Source organism: Rhinolophus ferrumequinum, chromosome 4, assembly GCF_004115265.2.
Source record: "Rhinolophus ferrumequinum isolate MPI-CBG mRhiFer1 chromosome 4, mRhiFer1_v1.p, whole genome shotgun sequence".
NCBI classification, from domain to species: Eukaryota; Metazoa; Chordata; class Mammalia; order Chiroptera; family Rhinolophidae; genus Rhinolophus; species Rhinolophus ferrumequinum.
The window spans coordinates 103,910,185-103,929,222 of NC_046287.1; the positions used below are offsets into that span (position 1 = coordinate 103,910,185).

Consider the following 19,038-nt stretch of genomic DNA (forward strand, 5'->3'; position numbering starts at 1 on the left):
CTGTAACACACAACTACGTGATCTCGTGGTTTGGTGCAGGTCAGCCAGGCCCTGCAGTGTCCCAGTAGGGACTTCAGTGTCCCAGTAGGGCTGGGCTTGTCAGGTACCTCTTTGGAGTTGCTGGGGAACTGTTTGCTGGCAAGGCGCCAGATAGTACTACTTCGAGGGCCTGCCTTTGAAGCCCTAGGTAATGTGTGTTAAGTAACCTGTGAACCTGCTTGGGCCTTTCCTACAGTGTGGGGGTTCAGAGATAGTCGCCCAAAGATGTGCTTATGTGATATGCAGATTATGTTCAGCTAAGGGCAATTTTAGCTTCGGGCTCAAGAGAAACTTCTACCACTTGCTTTAACTACCTGGAAGAACTTGAATTAGGTGCCTTGTCCATAAGAGATTATCAGCAATATCCTCTTGTTAACCCACCTATATGACAGGGCAAACTTGTTTACTAAACGTCTGTTCTTATCATGTTGCAGTGACCCTGAAAGCCCCCAATACACCTTATTTCATTCCTAGCTCAGTATGTCTTATACACCCACTTTCCCTTTCTATCTCTGAACCTTTCTTACATGTGGGGGGGGGTCTCAGATTCTCTCATGTATGTGGGGTTAATTTCTCTTGCTAAAAAAAAAAAACAGAGAGATAAGGGGCTTACATTCTTTAATCCAAATTCATAATTATATGCAAGGAAAATTAAGACCTAAAGTTAGGTGATTTGCCCAGAAGTCCAGTAAGTATTATATCCACTATTTGATTTTTAGGTGTTCTTCATTTCTTCTTGCAACTAAATTCTTCTGCCTAAAGAACAGCCTTTTACCGTGTTTCCCCAAAAATAAAACCTAGCCAGACAGTTCTAGTGAGTCTCTTGAAGCAAAAATTAATATGACCCGGTCTTATTTTACTATAAGACCGGGTCTTATAATATATTATAATATAATAATATCGAGTCTTATAACAATTTTTGCTCCAAAAGACGCATTAGAACTGACTGTCCAGCTAGGTCTTATTTTTGGGGAAAAATGGTAGTGTTTCTTTAGTGTTGGGTCTGTAGGTAAAAAGTTCTTTCAGTATTTCAGTGGGTTTTTTGTCGGGTTTGTTGTTACAATAAATAACATACACATAAAGTTTATAAATTTTAAGTGCAGAGTTCAATGAAATTTCTTACAATGACTATACCCACATAAATATACAGAAAATTTCCAATATCCCAAAAGCCTATCTTAGGTATTTTCCCACTCAATAACTTCCTTTCACACAAGTCATCCCTATTCTGATTTCAAAGATTGGTTTCATCTTATTTTGAACTTCACATACATGAAATTATATAGTATGTACTCTTGTGTGTCTAGTTTCCTTAACTCAACATCTTGTCTGTAAGATTCATTCAACAATTGCATGTACTAGTTCATTCTTTTTCATTGTTTAAAGTATTCCAATGTGTAGCTAATACTACTTATTCATTCTACTGTCAATGCACAAGTGGATTACTTCCAATTTTTGACTATGATTTCTGTACTTGTCTTTTAATGGTTTCTTTGGTATTTATCCTACTTGGGATTCGCAAATGTTCTTGAATTTGTAGGTTTATGTTTTATCTCGATTTTAGAGAACTCTCAGGTGCACCTCTTCTACCTCATTTCTTTACTCCTCTTTCTGGGACATTAATTACATGTCCTCTTCATCAAGTGTCGTAGGTCTTTCACGTTCCTTTCTGTGTTTTCCACCCTTTTGGTTCTCTATGATTTAGTCTGGATAATATTCTGATATATCTTCCAGCTCACTCATACTCTCTTCAGCTGTACCCAAGCTACAGTTAAAACATAGTTTCTTAAAACCTGTGTCTGATGACCCAATTATCTGGGCTCATGTCTACTGTCTGCGTTTTCTCTCTTGATTTTCTGTCATATGGTCTTTTCATATATCCCTGATTGCTTTTTATTGTTTTTACATGAAAAACTTACAAAATTTGAGGCTCTGGATTATGTTAGCATCCCAATCCAAAGGTCAAGAGGTTTTTGTGTTTGTTTCTTTTCTCTCTCTCTTTTTTTTTTTTAACCAGTATCCCTGTTTTTGGGCCCGTGAGTCTGTTGAAAGCTCCTCTAAAGATTCTCAGCCTTCTCAGCAGCCTTTTCTGGAATTGAACACATACCCATAAGAGAAAAGCAGACCCATCTAACATATTACTTCTCCAAGGCTTCATCTCTTAAATCTTAGAACCCTAATTTTCTTCACTGTCTTTGTAGCTCTGTGATGCTTTCAATAGACACTTTGTATATTTTGTGTTTTCTTCCCCCTAGGTACTCTCTGCAGGACAGACAGGAATTACCTACTCTATTATCATCACAAACAGAACTCCCCAAAATCAGTATCATGATCAGAAATGTGTAAAACACAATAAAAATACAACATAGATGCAAGAAAAATTTCTAAGTTTAGGTATTTTCCAGGTTGAGTTTTTTGCTGTTGATATAAAAGGTATGTGATGAGCGGAGAACTTTCACTGAAAAATATCTATCCTAAATCTTAATGAAAGGATTAAATGATTCAAAGATCCACACTAATGGACATAATCCTAAAACAGAATGCCTAGTTTTATGTACACGTCATGCAGAGGCATTAATTTTATGTGAAATTTCAACCTATAAACCCTAGATTTAAATAACTCAACTCTAGAAATACTCATCTTGCTCTTATTTTTTTCTTTTTCCTATGCTGGAAAACCTTCAATTTATACAAGTGGGAAGCATATGGCAACTAGAGTAAGACACTCTGGAGTAGCTTTGACTCTAAATAATAACAATAATAATATAATTGCTGCCATCTTATTCTATTAGTCTTCTGGTAAAAATTGGTTAGTTTTACTAATGCTGACAGCAAGCAAAAACAAAATCTAGACAATACTAAAATGAGACAGCTTTTACTATGCTACATTCAAGTAAACAAAGAGTGAAAAACAGCAACAAGAACAACAGAAAGGCTGTCCTTTCCATGAGTGATTTAACCTTTAAGAAAGTTGCAAATGTATCTTTAACATTACTCTTCACCTGACAACTGGGTGAACATTGTTTTTAGAATTCTAAACTAAATGTTATTCTTCAAAGGATTTGGTTCTGTAACTTTTGTCCCACAAAATGAAACTTTTGAGAACTCAGGAACATTGTAAATTCATCCATACTTCATTGATAATAGAAATTTGTACCATATACCGTAAACAAAATAGCTTGAACATAGTTATGAACAAAAACGTTTTCATTTATGAGTATCAAGTGAGTCATTTGTGCCTTTTTGCTTTGTTACATTTTAAAATCACTGATACTTTCTTTACATGATGAGAAAGTAACAAAAACATAAAATAGTTTTGGATTAATGAGATAAAGGGTTGACAAGAATTTAAAAATCCAGGAGTAATCAAAACTATTTTCAAATAACATTCCCAAGTCTCAATTATGCCCACAATTTGAGTAAAATGATAGTATAACATCTAACAACAGAATGCTTTTGTATAATATCAGTCTATGCTATGCTTTTAAATTGACAAACATCTTATTTAACCATATTCAACATTAAACACCAAATTTCAATTTACTCTAGAAGGTGAAAAATGGTTAATACTGAAATATAAAAGAAATACATGGCAAGTCTTCTGGTTTTAACTCCAATTAAAAGCTTGTATGTACATAAGATGGAATTCAGTCTTACATAAAATTTAGGGAATAATTACAAAACAAAAAAAAAAAGAGTGAAAGAAAGAAACAGATCTAAAAGAATGACTTTCAATGGACATTATTACAAGTCTTCAACATCTTATCTTCTTTAATTGCTTTTAAGTTTAACACCGCTTTTAATATAGAGATGGCAAGTTTATTCAATATAGAGATCTCTCAGGCTTAACTCTTAATCAATAAACAAAAGATGTACATAATAGTAAATGGATGACAAACATGAATGAACAAATTCATTAAAAGTTTGCAAATATATTTTACAAGCTCAATGATATATAAATTAAATTAAGATACCACATTTTAGTGATCACTTTAGCAAACTTTAAATAACACTCATATCCCTGAGGAAAGCTTCCAACATGGAAACAAAAACTCTTGTGTTGTTAGGAAAGTAATACAGTTTTCTGAAGGGGGCAATTTTTCATTAACCATCAAAAGCTTTAAAAATACATTGACATATTGATTTAGCAATTCCACCTATAGAAACTATTCTCAAGAAAAGAAGACAAGTATGCCAAATTTCAGAGAAACTTGTTTACAATTACAAAAACTAGAAAAACCTCAACCAAGCAATTAATAAATACAATATAAACATAGTTAATTATATTTGACATGAGCTAATTTTAATATGATGTATATGTAACACATATAACTCATATACTACTATATAAAGATTAATTGTCAAATGCTTCCCCCAACCCCAAGTCAAGAACAAGATTAGGCTTTAAATTCCTACCACTTCTGTTCAAGACTGTATTAGAAAAAGAAATAAAAGTGCGATCTGTGAGGCCAAAATATTTCCATAATAATACTAAGATTATTTGCCCTTCTCACTATGTTGGCATTTACACTACTGATGCAAAGGCAACAATGGGTAAAAGTGCTGACAGTGGAACCAAACTGTACTAGTTAAGTTTTCTTCACTATCTCACACTTGCAGAAAAAAAAAAGAAAAAGTGAAATCTCACTTACAGCTGTTATTGCAACACCAGCGGTCAATAGAATTCTGATGCTAACCAACCACATGCAGTTATAGCATCAGACCCCAGAGGTTTAAAAGCACAGTCCCCAACAAGACTGCCCTCACTTCAGATGCCACCCGGACTTCTGGTAGGTTCTTAGACACCCCTCAGGTTTGATAATTTGCTAGAATGACTCACACAACTCAGGAAAATTGTATACTTACGATCAGTTTTATGACAAAGGACACGAATGAGGACCAGTCAAATGAAGAGACATATAGGATGAGGTCTGGAAGGATCCCAAATGCAGAGCTTCTGTGTCCACTTTCCATGGAATCAGGTGAGATCCCCCACCTGGCACGCCAAAGAGTTCACCCACCAGGAGGCTGCACTGAGCTTCAATGTAGAGTTTATACTGGTGTTTCATTGTATAGGTATGACTGGTAGAATTATTCACCGCATGTGATTGAACTCAACTCCTGCCGCCCTGTCCTGCTCAAAGCCCCAACACTCTAATCACATGGTTGGTCTTTCTAATAACCCTTCCTCAGCCTTTGCCGTATCATCTCTCAGCACAAATTTAGGTGTGATCCAAAGGGCTCATCAATAGAAAAGACATTCCTATTACTCGGGAAATTCCAAGGATTTAGTCTTTCTGCGAAGACCCGAGGACAAAAGCCACTTAAATTATTTAGTATACAACAGATGTCCTTGATCAAACAGTAAAAATTAGTATTAATTTTACTAAATTTCACACTTTGATTACATCTTAATATTCTATGATGAAGAGGGAAATATGCATAAACCACTTCTGTTTTCATTCCAAAGTACAATGGTTGTCTTAAGGAAAAGTGGAAGAGCACTTACAAAACTGTTGCATTGCAAGCTGACCTAGCCTTTTTTCATGAAATACCTTTTTACTTGAAAGAATGACTGACAAACTGGTTATCAACAGATATTTTCTTAAAAATATAATAAATCAAATGAGCCTGTCACTTCAAGAATAATGACAGTATTTGATGCCAATAAGAAAATTTGAGCTCTCAAGTGAAAATTAGAACCTTTGAAAACTTATAACCACCACTGTGAGCTTGACAGCCTTCTAGTGTCAACATTTAGAAAATCTGGATAAATCAGTGAATCCAAATTTTGCAAATAACCAAAGCACAATATTACAAAATTATACAAAAGTAAAGATCCATTCAAAGATCAATGGATTTTAATGTAATAGAGGATGAAAAGTTCATTATACAGTTTAAAACTCTTCAGTGTGAAAACCTTTAAGAAATTACCACTTGTCAAGTTTTGGTGCCAAGTGCAAAAGCCCCGCCTCCCCAAACAAACAAACAAACAAAAAATCAACAGTAAAAAATGGGAAACCATATAAATGCTAAAACAAAGTAGAGGAACAGGTATCTCAGACAAACAAATATATCATAGCCATGAAACTTATATTTTTAATGACATAACATACTAATATTTAGAATAAGTAAAATCATTTTTTAAAACCACAGAGGCAAAAGACTGAAAGCAAACAAACCCAAATTTTAACAGAGGTCACTCCTAGTTAGTGGGGTATAGTAACAGATGTTATTTACTTATGTCTAACTGTGCTTGCTTCCAAATATTCTCTAGTAACTACGTAGTATTTTCATGACCAGAGTAAAAGATTAATAAAATAAGGAAAAAAAGAAACTAGCACTTCATTAAAGCAATAGTGATTAGGTTCTGAGCTCTAGTTACATTTCAGCCCTTTCCCAAAATTCTGAGTTGGTCAATAGTTAAAAACACTAAAATGGCCAAAAAACCAAAATCAACAACTCCCCCACAAAAAAACAAAATGCTCCCCCAACCTCAAATGTGTCATGAAAAAGCCACAAAAAAAATGTCTAAGTTTTCAATGACTTTTACTATATTTTAATTTTATCAGAAGACCGTCCACATAAAAGGTTTTTAAAATACAGGTCTCTGATTTAAAGGCAAGAAACTTTTAAAATGAAGTAACTAATAAAATGTTGATTTAAAAACGAAAATCACAGACAAGCAGTCCAAAGGTAAACACTTGTAAAGGAAAACTTGAAATTTCAAGTTAGTAATTATAAATTCAATTCAATTACTATGTAAATTTACTTTATATTCTCCTTCAGTTTATCATCCATCTTTTAATTCTGATTTTTACATTAAAATAGACAAGGGTGATGGTAATGGTTATGGAGTTTTTCAATTAAAACACTTTAGATGTAAGTCACATTGGGCAAAATAGATTAAATTCCTGAAAATTCAGAGACCAAGTAAACTACAGTTTTATTAAGTAAAATATTCTATCTTAATCTAAGAGTCAAGAGAAATAAAATATTTCACATACAGAACATAAATAAAATAGATACGCGTACTAAACAGCAGCCAAAAATTTATTTACATGGGGTAGAAGACCACTCACAGCTTACCAGGACTATGGTGAGTTGCAAGTCCTCCATTCTGAAATTCATCTCCTGCCACATTCATTCTACCAGGATTAAAAGGTCCTACTCCAGTCTTGGTCTGTGAAGTTAAAGATGGGGTGTATGTTTGTATATTAACACCAAAATTACTTGACTGAAGTCCTTTAGCGACATCTCCCAAGCTGGTATTCTACAGTGATGTTACATGAGTAATCATTAAGTTCATATCTCGCCCATCATTCACAGAGCTCACACCTGTCTCTAAGGTTGTAACATTAGCAATCTGAATGTCAGAGTCGATTCTGTAGTGATACCACTATTACCCATTCCTGCATTTACCTTACTTCTTGAAAGACTGGAAGTGGAGAAATCCAAATCTTTGGTTCTGTTTTTAGTTTCAGGAAGTCCACATTCATTAAAACTGGAAGAATTTTTCTTTTCCTCTCCATTTGTTTCTATGTCCTCTTCATCATCAATAACAATTGTCTCACTTATATTTCCGTTCTGAGAAGCCAAATCTCTTGTGGAAGGAAGAATTGTGGAATAGTTTCCTTGTAGCTTTTCATTTCTTGATGAAGTATATGTAAAATTTCTTTGATCAGCTATTGCTGGAGCAGAAATTGGAGGTTGTATAGATTCAATAAATACAACATCATCGTCATCCTCCTCCACCGATGAGTTTCTAGATCTACTGACTAAAGGACTAGTTGAGCCACCAAATGAATTTCCTACGTCCATGAGACTAGCTGCCATCATTTTACTCTCTAATAAAACAGGAGTCTGTTCAGTCAAGTGTAATCCTCCCATTGAGCATTTATCCATGCCAGAGCACCTGTAAGAGACAGAGAACAGGGAAAAAAAGCCCTCACTTAACATTGTCAATAGGTTCTGCATGCCAACAAATTGGACAATCGGGAAGAAATGGACAAATTCCTAGAAGCATACAATCTTCCAAGGCTGAATCAAGAAGAAACAGAAAATCTGCACAGACCGATGACTACCAACAAAATCCAATCAGTAATCAACAACTTCCAAACAAACAAAAGTTCTGAACCAGATGGATTCACAGGTGAATTTTACCAAACATTAAAAAAAAAAAAAAAAAAAAACAACAAAAAAAACAACTTGTTCTCCTCAAACTATTCCAAAATATCTAAGAGCTCCCAAGCTCCTTTTACAAGGCCACTATTACCCTGATTCCAAAACCAGACAAAGACATTATAAAAAAAGAAAACTATAGGCCGATATCCCTAATGAACATAGATACGAAAATCCTCAACAAAATATTAGCAACCTGAATTCACCAATGCATTAAAAATATCATACACCACAGTCAAGTGGGATTGATTCCTGGTATGCAAGATTGGTTCAATATCCAAAAATCAATCAACATGACACACCACATAAACAAAATGAAAAAAAAAATCGTACTGTTATATCAACAGATGCAGAAAACACATTTGACAAGGTCCAGCATCCATTTATGATAAAAACTCTCAGCAAAGTGGGAATAGAGTGAACATACCTCAACATAATAAAGGCCATAGATGACAAACCACCGCAAATATCATACTCAATGGAGAAAAGCTAAAAGCATTCTCATTAAGATCAGGAACATGACAAGGATGTCTATTTTTACCAATTTTATTCAACATAGTACTGGAAGTTCTAGCCACAGCAATCAGACAAGAAGAAGAAATAAAAGGCATCCAAATGGGAAAGGAAGTAAAACTGTCATTATTTGCAGGTGACATGATATTAGAGAACCCAAAAGATTCCACCAAAAAACTATTAGAACTGATAAAGTAGCACAATACAAAATTAATATTCAGTAATCAGCTGCATTTTTATACACCGATAATGAACTAACAGAGAGAAAAATTAAGAAAACAATCCCATTTACAATAGCATCAAAAAAATAAAATAAAATACTTAGGAATAAATTTAACCAAGGAAGTAAAAGACCTATACTCAGAAATTATAAGACCTCAAAGAGAGAAATTAAAGAAGATAAAAATAAATGGAAATATATACCATGCTCATGAATAGAAAAAATAGTTTAAATGTCCATATACTACCCAAAGCAATTTATAGATTCGATGCAATCCCTATCAAAATACCAATGGCATTTTCCACATAACTAGAACAAATGATCCTAAAATGTATATGGAACCATGAAAAGACTCCAAATAGCCATGGAAATCCTGAGAAAGAACAAAGCTGGAGATACGTGTATCACATTACTTGATATTAAATTATACTACAGGCTATAGTAATAAAAACAGCATGGTATTGGCATAACAACAGACACAGATCAATGGAACAGAATAGAGAGCCCAGAAATAAATCCATGCCTATATGGTCATTTAATCTATGACAAAGAAAGCAACAATTTACATTAGAGTAAAGACAATCTGTTCAAAAAATGGTGCTGGGAAACCTGGACAGATACACGCAAAAAAATGCAATTGGACCACCTGCTTACGCCATATACAAGAATAAACTCAAAATGGATTAAAGACTTAAATGTAAGACTCAAAACCATAAAACTCCTAGAAGAAAATATAGAAAGTAAATTCTCAGACATTACCCTTGGTAATATTTTTACCAATATATCTCCTCGGGAAAGGGAAACAAAAGAAAACATAAAGAAATGAGACTACATCAAACTAAAAAGATTTTTCACAGCAAAGGAAACCATCAACAAAACAAAAAGACATCCTACTGAATGAGAGAAGGCACCGTGTTTCCCCCAAAATAAGACCTAACCGGAAAATGAGCCCTAGCATGATTTTTAATAAGACACCCCCCTGAAAAAAAGACCCAATGCATGTTTTGGAGCAAAAAATGTAAGACCCGATCTTATTTTCGGGGAAAGATGGTATTTGCAAATGATGTATCTGATAAGGGGTTAATATCCAAAATTTATAAAAAAACTCATAAAACTCAACACCAAAAAAAACAAACAAGCCTCAAAAAATGAAAAATAGAACAACTTTATGACCCAGCAATTCCACTCCTGGGTATTTATCCAAAGAAATCCAAACCACTAATTCAAAATATATATATATATGCACCCCTATGTTTACTGCAGCGCTATCCACAATAGCCAAGATATGGAAACTACAGAAATGATGATCAATAGATGATTAGATAAAGAAATTGTGGTACATTTATAAAAGGGAGCATTACTCTGCCATAAAAAAGAATGAAATCTTCTCACTTGCAATACATGGATGGACCTAGAGGATATTCTGCTAAGCGAAATAAGTCAGACTGAGAAAAGTACCAAGTGATTTCACTTATATGTAGAATCTAAAGAACAGAATAAACAAACAGAAATAGACTAATAGATACAAGAACAAACTGATGGTTGCTAATTGGGAGGGGGGTTGGGGGGATGGGTGAGGAAGGTGAAGGGAAGCACAAATTAGTGGTTATAAAATAGTCACAGGGATGTGAAATACAGTATGGGAAATACAGTAAACAATATTACAAAAACTATGTAAGTTATCAGATAGGTACTAGACTTATCGGAGGGATCACTTCATATGTTACATAAATGCCTAACCACTGCATGGTACATCTGAAACTAAATAAAATAATATCAAATATCAAGTATAATTTTAAAAATATAGTCGTGGCATGTAAAGTACAGCATAGGGAATATAGTCAATGATACTTTAATAGCGATGTACGGTGTTAGATGGGTAGTAGACTTGGTGGGGTTATCACTGTGTGAGGGGTGTAAATGTCTAATCATAATGTTGTTTTGTACACCTGAAGCTAATAATAAATAAATAAAATATCTTAATAAAAAAAGGTTCTGTGACTTCAAGCAAAATGACATAGAATGAAACCATTTTACCATCAGCTAACTGATATAAACAAGAGTTAAGTTCCTATAGCATCTCATCGATGTTAAAACGAAACATTATTCAAGGATCTGCTGTACTCAATTTAACCTCCTCACCCTTTATAGGGGGAAAATACCTAAGTCTTCCTTTGAAACAGAAAACAGTAACAAAAGTCTATCAAGTACCAATAACCCAGAGTCCAAATAATCACTATACTACACATAAACTTCTAGCTAGTAAAATGACTGTTATTGTCCAATCCCTTTTTTCCTAGTCTTTTGGTCAGTTTTTCAAATTCTCTGCTTCCAACAAAACTATGCGATTAAATTTTTCCGAATCTTTTTTGTCCTTGTCCAGGAATTGCCAGACATAGATGCCGTGTTTTCTATGTAAAATTCTAAAACAACCCCATGACATAGGTATAATTTAATCCACTTTACAGATCAGGAAAGAGAAGCTAACTAAATTGTTCCGGGTAAGCCCAAGCAGGACTAAAACTCAGGGGTGTAACTCTAGGCTCCAAATTCTTAACCACTGTTTTATTCAGCAAACACTTCTGTGTACCCTCTGTGCACCAGAGTATAACAAAGGAAAGGACCCAACACAGAGACACAGTTGAAGAATCTGGAGAAGTGAATAATCAATAAAGCAAGCCTAATAAGCAGGTGAAAGATGAGCACAGGTGGTAGTGAAACCGATCATGAATTTGAAATCTCCTCTATCTGGAAAGCTGAGGTAAGTTCATACATGCCGGACCCAATTTTCTTAGAAACTCAAGAGTGAAGCAGGTGGGAACCATATGGGTGTCGAATGATTAAAAAAAAAAAACAAAAAAAACCCCAACTCATTTCCCATGGCAGTCATTCCATTTTAAACACCTCATATTGAAATACGATCAAGTAACATTTTTCTTCTAAAATCTTTCCAAGTAATTTTAATTGATAATAATTATAATCATGTACTAGGTAACATTTATTCGTAATAGATGCTGTGCGCCATTAGATACTCGTATATTAATTCAGTTAACGCTTACATGAGGGTAGGAACTATTCCTTTACCCTCTTTACTCATTAAAAACCAAGACTCAGAAGATAAGGAATCTGCCTGGGCTGCCCAAGTCGCCCTTGCTGGCAAGGCCAGAGTCAGGATTCAAATCCAGGAAACTGGACTCCAGGATCTATTTCATAGCCACTATGTGACTAATGGGTAAAAGAATTTTTAAAACTTACATTTCTTTTATTACAATGAACTAATTAAAACAAAATCAACATTCAAGTAAGTGGATTTCAAAGATAAATAACAAATCTCCAGGACCAGTTTAATTAAAAGGCTTATAAACACAAAACTTGAGATCATGGATAACACTAATTCAGTAAGCGTATTATGTGGTTGTTTTTCAAAGGAAAGAGGCAATAATTTAGCCTAAACTGACTTATGAAATGTAAGAGCTGTTATACACGAACTCTCAGTCCTTTCTATATCTGCCTAAAACAGAAAAGAACAATCTCTGGAAGACAGCTACAGCTGACTCCACAGTATTCTCTGGGGGTAGCTGCTAGGTCCGTCTGAATCTTCTCTAAGAAAATAATACAAAGGGTACTCTGTATGCTCACCTCATTGTAGTCATCTACCTCTGAAAAAAGATGACCCAGATTACAAAACAGTGAAACCACTACTAAAAGCCATTGTACATTCAATTTATCCATCAAACACTTTCTTAATTCCATAAACACAAGAGTACAGAAAAGTTTTTACTATTTCTATATTGTTCAAAAACAGAGAGAAAAATTTATGTCTTAGTTAATTAGCTGTGTGGCACTAGCAAATTACTTCACCTCAATGAGTTTTAGTTTTCTAAACTGTAAACTGTAAATATATGACTCCAAGGTTCCTACTGAGACAACTGGACATGTAAGTCCCTAGTCTTCCTGGACCATAATAAAGAGTGCAAAAAATGTTACATCCCTGCCCATGAGATGGTATTCAGGCAAATGTTCTGCCTACATTCTAACATTTCAACAAGCATCTAATCTTAAACACTTACCTGGTGTTCTTGTGGCGTATCATTCATATACGAATTATAACTATTTAGTATTTAATTCATTTTCATTTTGTATGATACAACGAAAATGGAAAATCAAGTAATGTAAAATCAAAGGAAAATCTGCACACAAAAGATAGATACAAAATTACCTGACCACTATACAAAACCTTAGGCTAAAACCCAAGCAGGACTCTTATTTAAACGCAAACTATCTCTATGTAACGGTTAACAACCTTGCCAAGTCAATAGGGTATTTAATTAGGGGTAAAGATAAGTTAACATTAAAACAAACATATAAATAAGAGTACTTTGCCCTATTGCATTGAGTTACTTTTAGTAACATCTCATAGTTGTTTTTATAGGCACACCTCGGAGACATTATGGGTTTGGGTCCAGACCACCACAGTAAAGCGAAGGTGGCAATAAGGGGTCACACAAACTTGGATTTCCTGGTGTGCATGAAGCTTATGTTACACCATACTGTAGTCTATTAAGTGTACGACAGTGTTGTGTCTAAAAAAAGTACATCGCAATGTAAAACTACTTCATTGCTAAAAAATGCTATCACCTGAGCCTTCAGCAAGTCATCTTTTTGTTGGTGGAGGGTCGGTCTTGTCTCGACATTGTTGAAAACGCAGTATCTGTGAAGTATAATAAAGCGAAGTGCAATAAAACGAGCTATACCAGTATTTCCTGAAGGTTGCTAGATTTACTTTTTAAAAAAACTGTGGTGAAATATACATATAACATAAAACTGCCATTTAACCTTTTTTTTTTTTTAAAACTTTTATTTATTTAAGTGTTTCTTCCCAGGACCCATCAGCTCCAAGTCAAGTAGTTGTTTTAATCTAGTTGTGGAGGGCGCAGCTCACAGTGGCCTACGTGGGGATGGAACTGGGAACCTTATTGAGAGCACCGCGCTCTAACCAACTGAGCTAATGCACCGCCCCATTTAACCATTTTTAAATGAACAGTTTGGTGTCATAATTTTTAAAATATGCTTTTTAGAAGTTGCAAAAATTTTTTTGCAGAGTAAGTTATAACTGAGTATTACTAATTTTCTTGAGATCATCTTCCATTAAGTTGAATAATTTAGTATCCATTGAATATTCAATTATATTTATGTATATTTATGTACAAGTAAGAACTTACATATTAAAGAGTCCACTTAAAAACAAGCTAAAATAGAAATGCTGATATTTATATGACAAGATCAGCATGTGATAAGAAAGGTAAACTAACCTGCTTACGAACCTACAAAAAATTAAAATCACCAGAAAAGTATTTTAAAATACTGAATTATTATTTCAAAGGTTCATTTTTGGCAATCTACAAGCACACCTATATTTTCTAGGCTCTAGAAAAGATAATTAGGATGTATGCTCCAGAACTGCTTTTGATCACAAATTAGTTGTATGGCACCTCTATGCACTTACATCGTCACAGAACAGATCTTTCTTAATATAAAAACATTTGTATATTTAGATAAAAATAATCTCAACTCCAAAGCCACCTGCATGTTTATTGAGTATGTATTACAAGCATTCCCATAAACAAAACAACCTTTATTTGGTTAAAATCATAAACAAAATAAAGGTGTACCGTGATTCTGGAGGTACTGACACCTGTAATGAGACAGGAAAACAAAGAATCAAATGAACAACTACCACGAATAGCAAGAGAATTACTGAAGTGCCTAAGTAAAAAATTACTGCCTCTAGAAAATCAATAGAGATTAAGTTGGTAGACTGATCACACACAACTATACTTCTTTCTTAAACCTCTATAAATAGCACACAGGAAAAAAAAGAAGAGACAAAAGCAGCAAAATTTTACAAGCTGAAGAGCACATGCATGAGTAGTTAACTAACTCTGCTGACCTAAGTTTGCCAAACTCCAAAATAGTGATGGAAAAGACTGAGAAACTTCTCGATTTAGGCTGCTGAATCCTCAGAAAGCTCAGACACCTGTAGCTGCAGATGTCCCTGGAATAGGAGGTGAGTAGCTAAAATGAGGTAGGGAAACCTCTACATCCTTTCCCTCCCTCCATATTGATGTCAACAGGTCTTTCCCCACCCTGGCACAAGCCCAGACTTTTACTGTTTTTAGAGGATAGAACCTTTGTCTTGGGCTCACCAAGCATGGGTGAATGCTTCAGTACCATGCATATGAAATGCCTACTCTCCCACTGATTCCCAGAGAGCTATATCCACACTCCTATCTTCCAGGCAGCAGACTCTTTCCTGAAAGACTTCTTCCTCAGAAACACTTTTCTCTATGGGATTAGAAACCAGCAAAAAGGAAAGACCTAAAAATAATGACTCAAGAGGTTCCCCATCAAAAGGCCAAAAGAATCATCCAACAGTGAAGCTCCAAGTTGAAAGCCCCACTCACTCTTCCAAAGTACTTTCTATTTCCCAATTCTTGATCATGAGGCTGGCCAGCTAAGAATTATGAAATACATGAGGAAAGTTTCCAATAAAAAAAATAGCTAAAAGTAATAAAAACAAAGCAAAGACAGAATGCAGGAAAAAGAAAATGTAAAATGAAAAACCACAAAACTATTAATACTCTAGATAAGTGATGAGCAGAAGACCATAAAAAATTATCCTTTCTAGTACAAAAAAGAGCTTCCGGAAAATAAAAGTTTAGCAGAAATGGAAAACTCAGTAAAAGGGTTAAAAGATAAAAGCTGAGGAAATAAAGCAAAAAAACAAAACAAAAAAAAACCAGAGCATAAGAATTATAGCTACCATTAACAAAGTGCGCGCGCGCGCGTGTCCCTTAACTTATGGGCCAGGCACTTTACTAAGTTTAGCCCTCATTTCAATCTTCACAGCAATCTTGGAAAGAAAAATATAATTTACTCATTTATAAAATATTCATAATAAGAGTGCATTTAATTGAGTAAGATGTGCATAATAAAGTTTCACTTATTGACCGTTACTTAGTTTGCACTCACCAAAGTAAGAGAGCAGATGTGTACCCCAATTGGGCTGGGACTAAAGCCTGATCCTTTGTAACACACCATGCTGCAAATTCCCTAAGAACACTGCAGAGAAAAATGGCTTTTCTAAGTGATAACTGGGTCAGGGACTTGTTACCTTGTCCATCTGTCCCAACTAGTCCCCTTTCCCTATGAAGGCCCATCACATGTCTAGAACCATACCCACACCCCCATCTCCCCAAACTATAGGGAATGTTAACTATCACCACTTCAGATACCCTAGGAAAATTACCCAGTTGAACAACGTCCACTCCGAAAAGCTAGAATAGCACTCCCTATCCTGACACCTTGTCCTAAGTCTAATTACCGAAGAGGGGTGCTGTGAAGCATAACACAGTAGGTGCAAAGCCAAGTTTGGCAAGAAGCAACAAGGGCAAAGGGAAGACATGAATACTACGGTAGGAGATAAACTAATCACAAGTTTCTTTGTGATGATCAAGGGAAAACTGTTCGATCAGCTTGACAGGACAAAATAGGCAGACCAAACACTTTACAGGATCCCAGACAATGTAAAATCAGATTTTTTTCTTTTAAGCCACCATTTTGACACTCCTAATACAATTACTGATTCAGGCAAAGATTGGTGTTAAAACCATTAACTAGCTAACAGAGAACTGGGCATTTTATTGTACTAAAATGAACACCAAATAGATTACTTTCTGATAACAAGGAAAAAAACAAATTAACTTCCTAATGGGAGGATCATGCAGTCACTATCAATCTCAGAATCACGAGTGGTGTGAGAACTAGATTATTTATCTCTTGATGTGATGCTAGCTGGAGAGCTGTCAGCGTACATAAACATAAATCTCCCTCAAATATAAGATAGAAACATACAAAAAAAATTCTCCACTAACCTTAAAACAACAGAAGAGTCAGTAGATTTTTTTCAGAACCCAACAGCAAAGAGAAAATTCTATCCATTGGAAAGGAAGAAAAAAATTGTTAAATGCAAAGCATGTAAAATGGAACTAACTTTAACACCTATTTTGGCACTCCAGAAAATACTCATGGTGTAAATATAAGCACCCACTCCCAGTGCTTTCCCAGTGATTGCCCTGGCTTGGCTCTGGGGACAGGGTCCACCCAAGCAATTAGCTCTTGGCCATCAAGATAGGGAAGTAAATCCCACAGAAGAACATGCTACGATCCTACTCAACGTAGTCAACAGAAAAGCGGGATGAAATTACTCACAAAAGCGATGTCTGCGTCCTTAATTTCTGCCAAAGTTTCACCAGGCTGGCCTAAAGGTGATTCCTGGTCCTAGAATGACAGGAGATGGAAAATGGTTTACTTACAGCCAACCCGGAGGCAGCACGAATCCCAACCACCAGAGGGAGGAAGCAAAGGGACAAGCAGTCAAGCAGTTTCAGCGCTCTTCTGCCCTTCCCCACCCCGCCGCGGTGCAGAAACCAGGTTAAAAAAACTACAGGAACCGCAAACACTAGACAAAGCTGAGGCTGTTTTTTCAAACCACAGAACGGGAGGCGGACCGCACCAAGCCTGCTCTGAGAAAGGTGCGGGGAGACAAACGTTACCTCCAGGCCACGGAATGGTATTCCCTTGCAAACTGGCCCACCGGGCGTCACCCCCGTCACTGCGGGCACCAATTCGAAGGTAGGGGCGGCTCACGTCACGGCTGGGCTGACTCTCCCACAGCTGCCCCAGCAGTGGCGCTGGGCCTGAGACTTGCCCCCCCCCCCGTCCGCCATTACAGACTCTCCCCAATAAGATCCGAGGAGGAGCGCGCAGGAGGGTCCCGGAGCAGACACAGACTCTCGTCCCCCAACACCTGGAGGCCTGCGGCTCCAGCGCAGCCCCGCGCGCCCCTCCCCCTGCCTCCCTCCCCGCACTGAAAGGGAAACACCCGCGAACCCCTCGCCCGGCGCCCCCCGCCCCAGGCGCCCCACGCCGCGTCCTCACCCGGCCCTCCCGACCTCGCCCGCACGCCCGCAGCCCTCGGGCCGCACACGCCGGCGCCCATGACATGAGTGGAGCCCGAAGCAGCTCCAGAGGCTCGACGCGCAGCGGCGACGGCGGCCGCGCCGCGGGGGTTAGTCCCGGGCCGGGGGGAGGTTCCGAGGCCGCCCTCATCCATCTCCGCCTCTCCGGCCGCCTCCGCCTCCCGTGGCTGCGCTGCGCCAGCCACCCCCACCATCGGCGGACCCGAACTGCGAAGACAGCGGGAACGAGCCTCACCCGGTTCTGGCTGCGGCTCCGCGGAACGAATCTCCCCTCCCCCGACCCACCCCCTTCGGCAACGCGCACAACTCCGCTCGGTCCTGTCCCGGGTTTAGCGCTGGTGAGCAGGAGGAGGCGGAGAAGGCGGCGGCGCGGCCGAGCCCGGGAAGGCCCCGCCCGCCGCAGCCCCATTGGCTGGTGTGGAGGGCGGGGCGAGGCGCCCGGGGCACGTCCATTGGCTCCGTCGGCCTTCCTTCAGGACCCCCTCGAGGGGATGGCCCGGGAGGCTGTCCATCAGGCGCAGGACATATCCCGGCGCTTTCAGTCTCTTGGCACCCCTCTCCGCCCGACCGAGCCCTCGGCCGCGTCCCCTCCCTCCTTGCCCCCGCCTCCCGTCCCGCCCCCACCCGGTCCGTCAGGTTAGGCGGCCCGACTTTTGTGGCCGGGGTACTGGCTGTGGACTCCGTCCCTTGGGGACGGGGGCCTCCCCCGGGGCCGGGACAGCCCGAGACTCTAAGGCGGGTATGCCCAGGCCTCTATGGCGGCTCCCAACGGCCCTGCATGGGGAGGGAAGTGTCCTCGGTGTCCCCAACGTCCTCCCTGTCCAACTCCTTCATGTCCCGTGTGGGCCGCCGAGCAGGGGGTGCTGCGGGGCCAAGCGGAGAGCGGGCGGCGGGCGAAGGCGTCCCCGAGTGTTCCTGGGGCGGACGCACGTCCATCCGCGCCTAGCCCGGTGGGGAGCAGTGGCCCCACCGCCGTTATGGCTGCGGGAGGAGACGACGTTCTCCATCTTGTCGGGGCCGCGGTGGCGGGGGGGCGGAACTTGG

The 19,038-nt window shown here is 38.1% G+C and overlaps 1 protein-coding gene across 1 annotated transcript in view; it reads right to left on the reverse strand.

The window, feature by feature from the left end:
- ZMYM5 (zinc finger MYM-type containing 5) overlaps window positions 1-18,393 on the reverse strand; it is a 31,377-nt gene extending 12,984 nt beyond the window's left edge. The window contains exons 1-6 of the mRNA XM_033104176.1: window positions 18,230-18,393; window positions 17,225-17,293; window positions 16,888-16,946; window positions 13,592-13,664; window positions 7,462-7,954; window positions 7,129-7,222 (exon numbers count right to left, since the gene is read on the reverse strand). Coding sequence (XP_032960067.1) covers window positions 7,129-7,222; window positions 7,462-7,944 — 577 coding nt within the window. The 5' untranslated portion in view covers window positions 7,945-7,954; window positions 13,592-13,664; window positions 16,888-16,946; window positions 17,225-17,293; window positions 18,230-18,393. The remainder of the gene's footprint in view (window positions 1-7,128; window positions 7,223-7,461; window positions 7,955-13,591; window positions 13,665-16,887; window positions 16,947-17,224; window positions 17,294-18,229) is intronic.
- Between the last annotated feature and the right edge of the window lie 645 nt (window positions 18,394-19,038).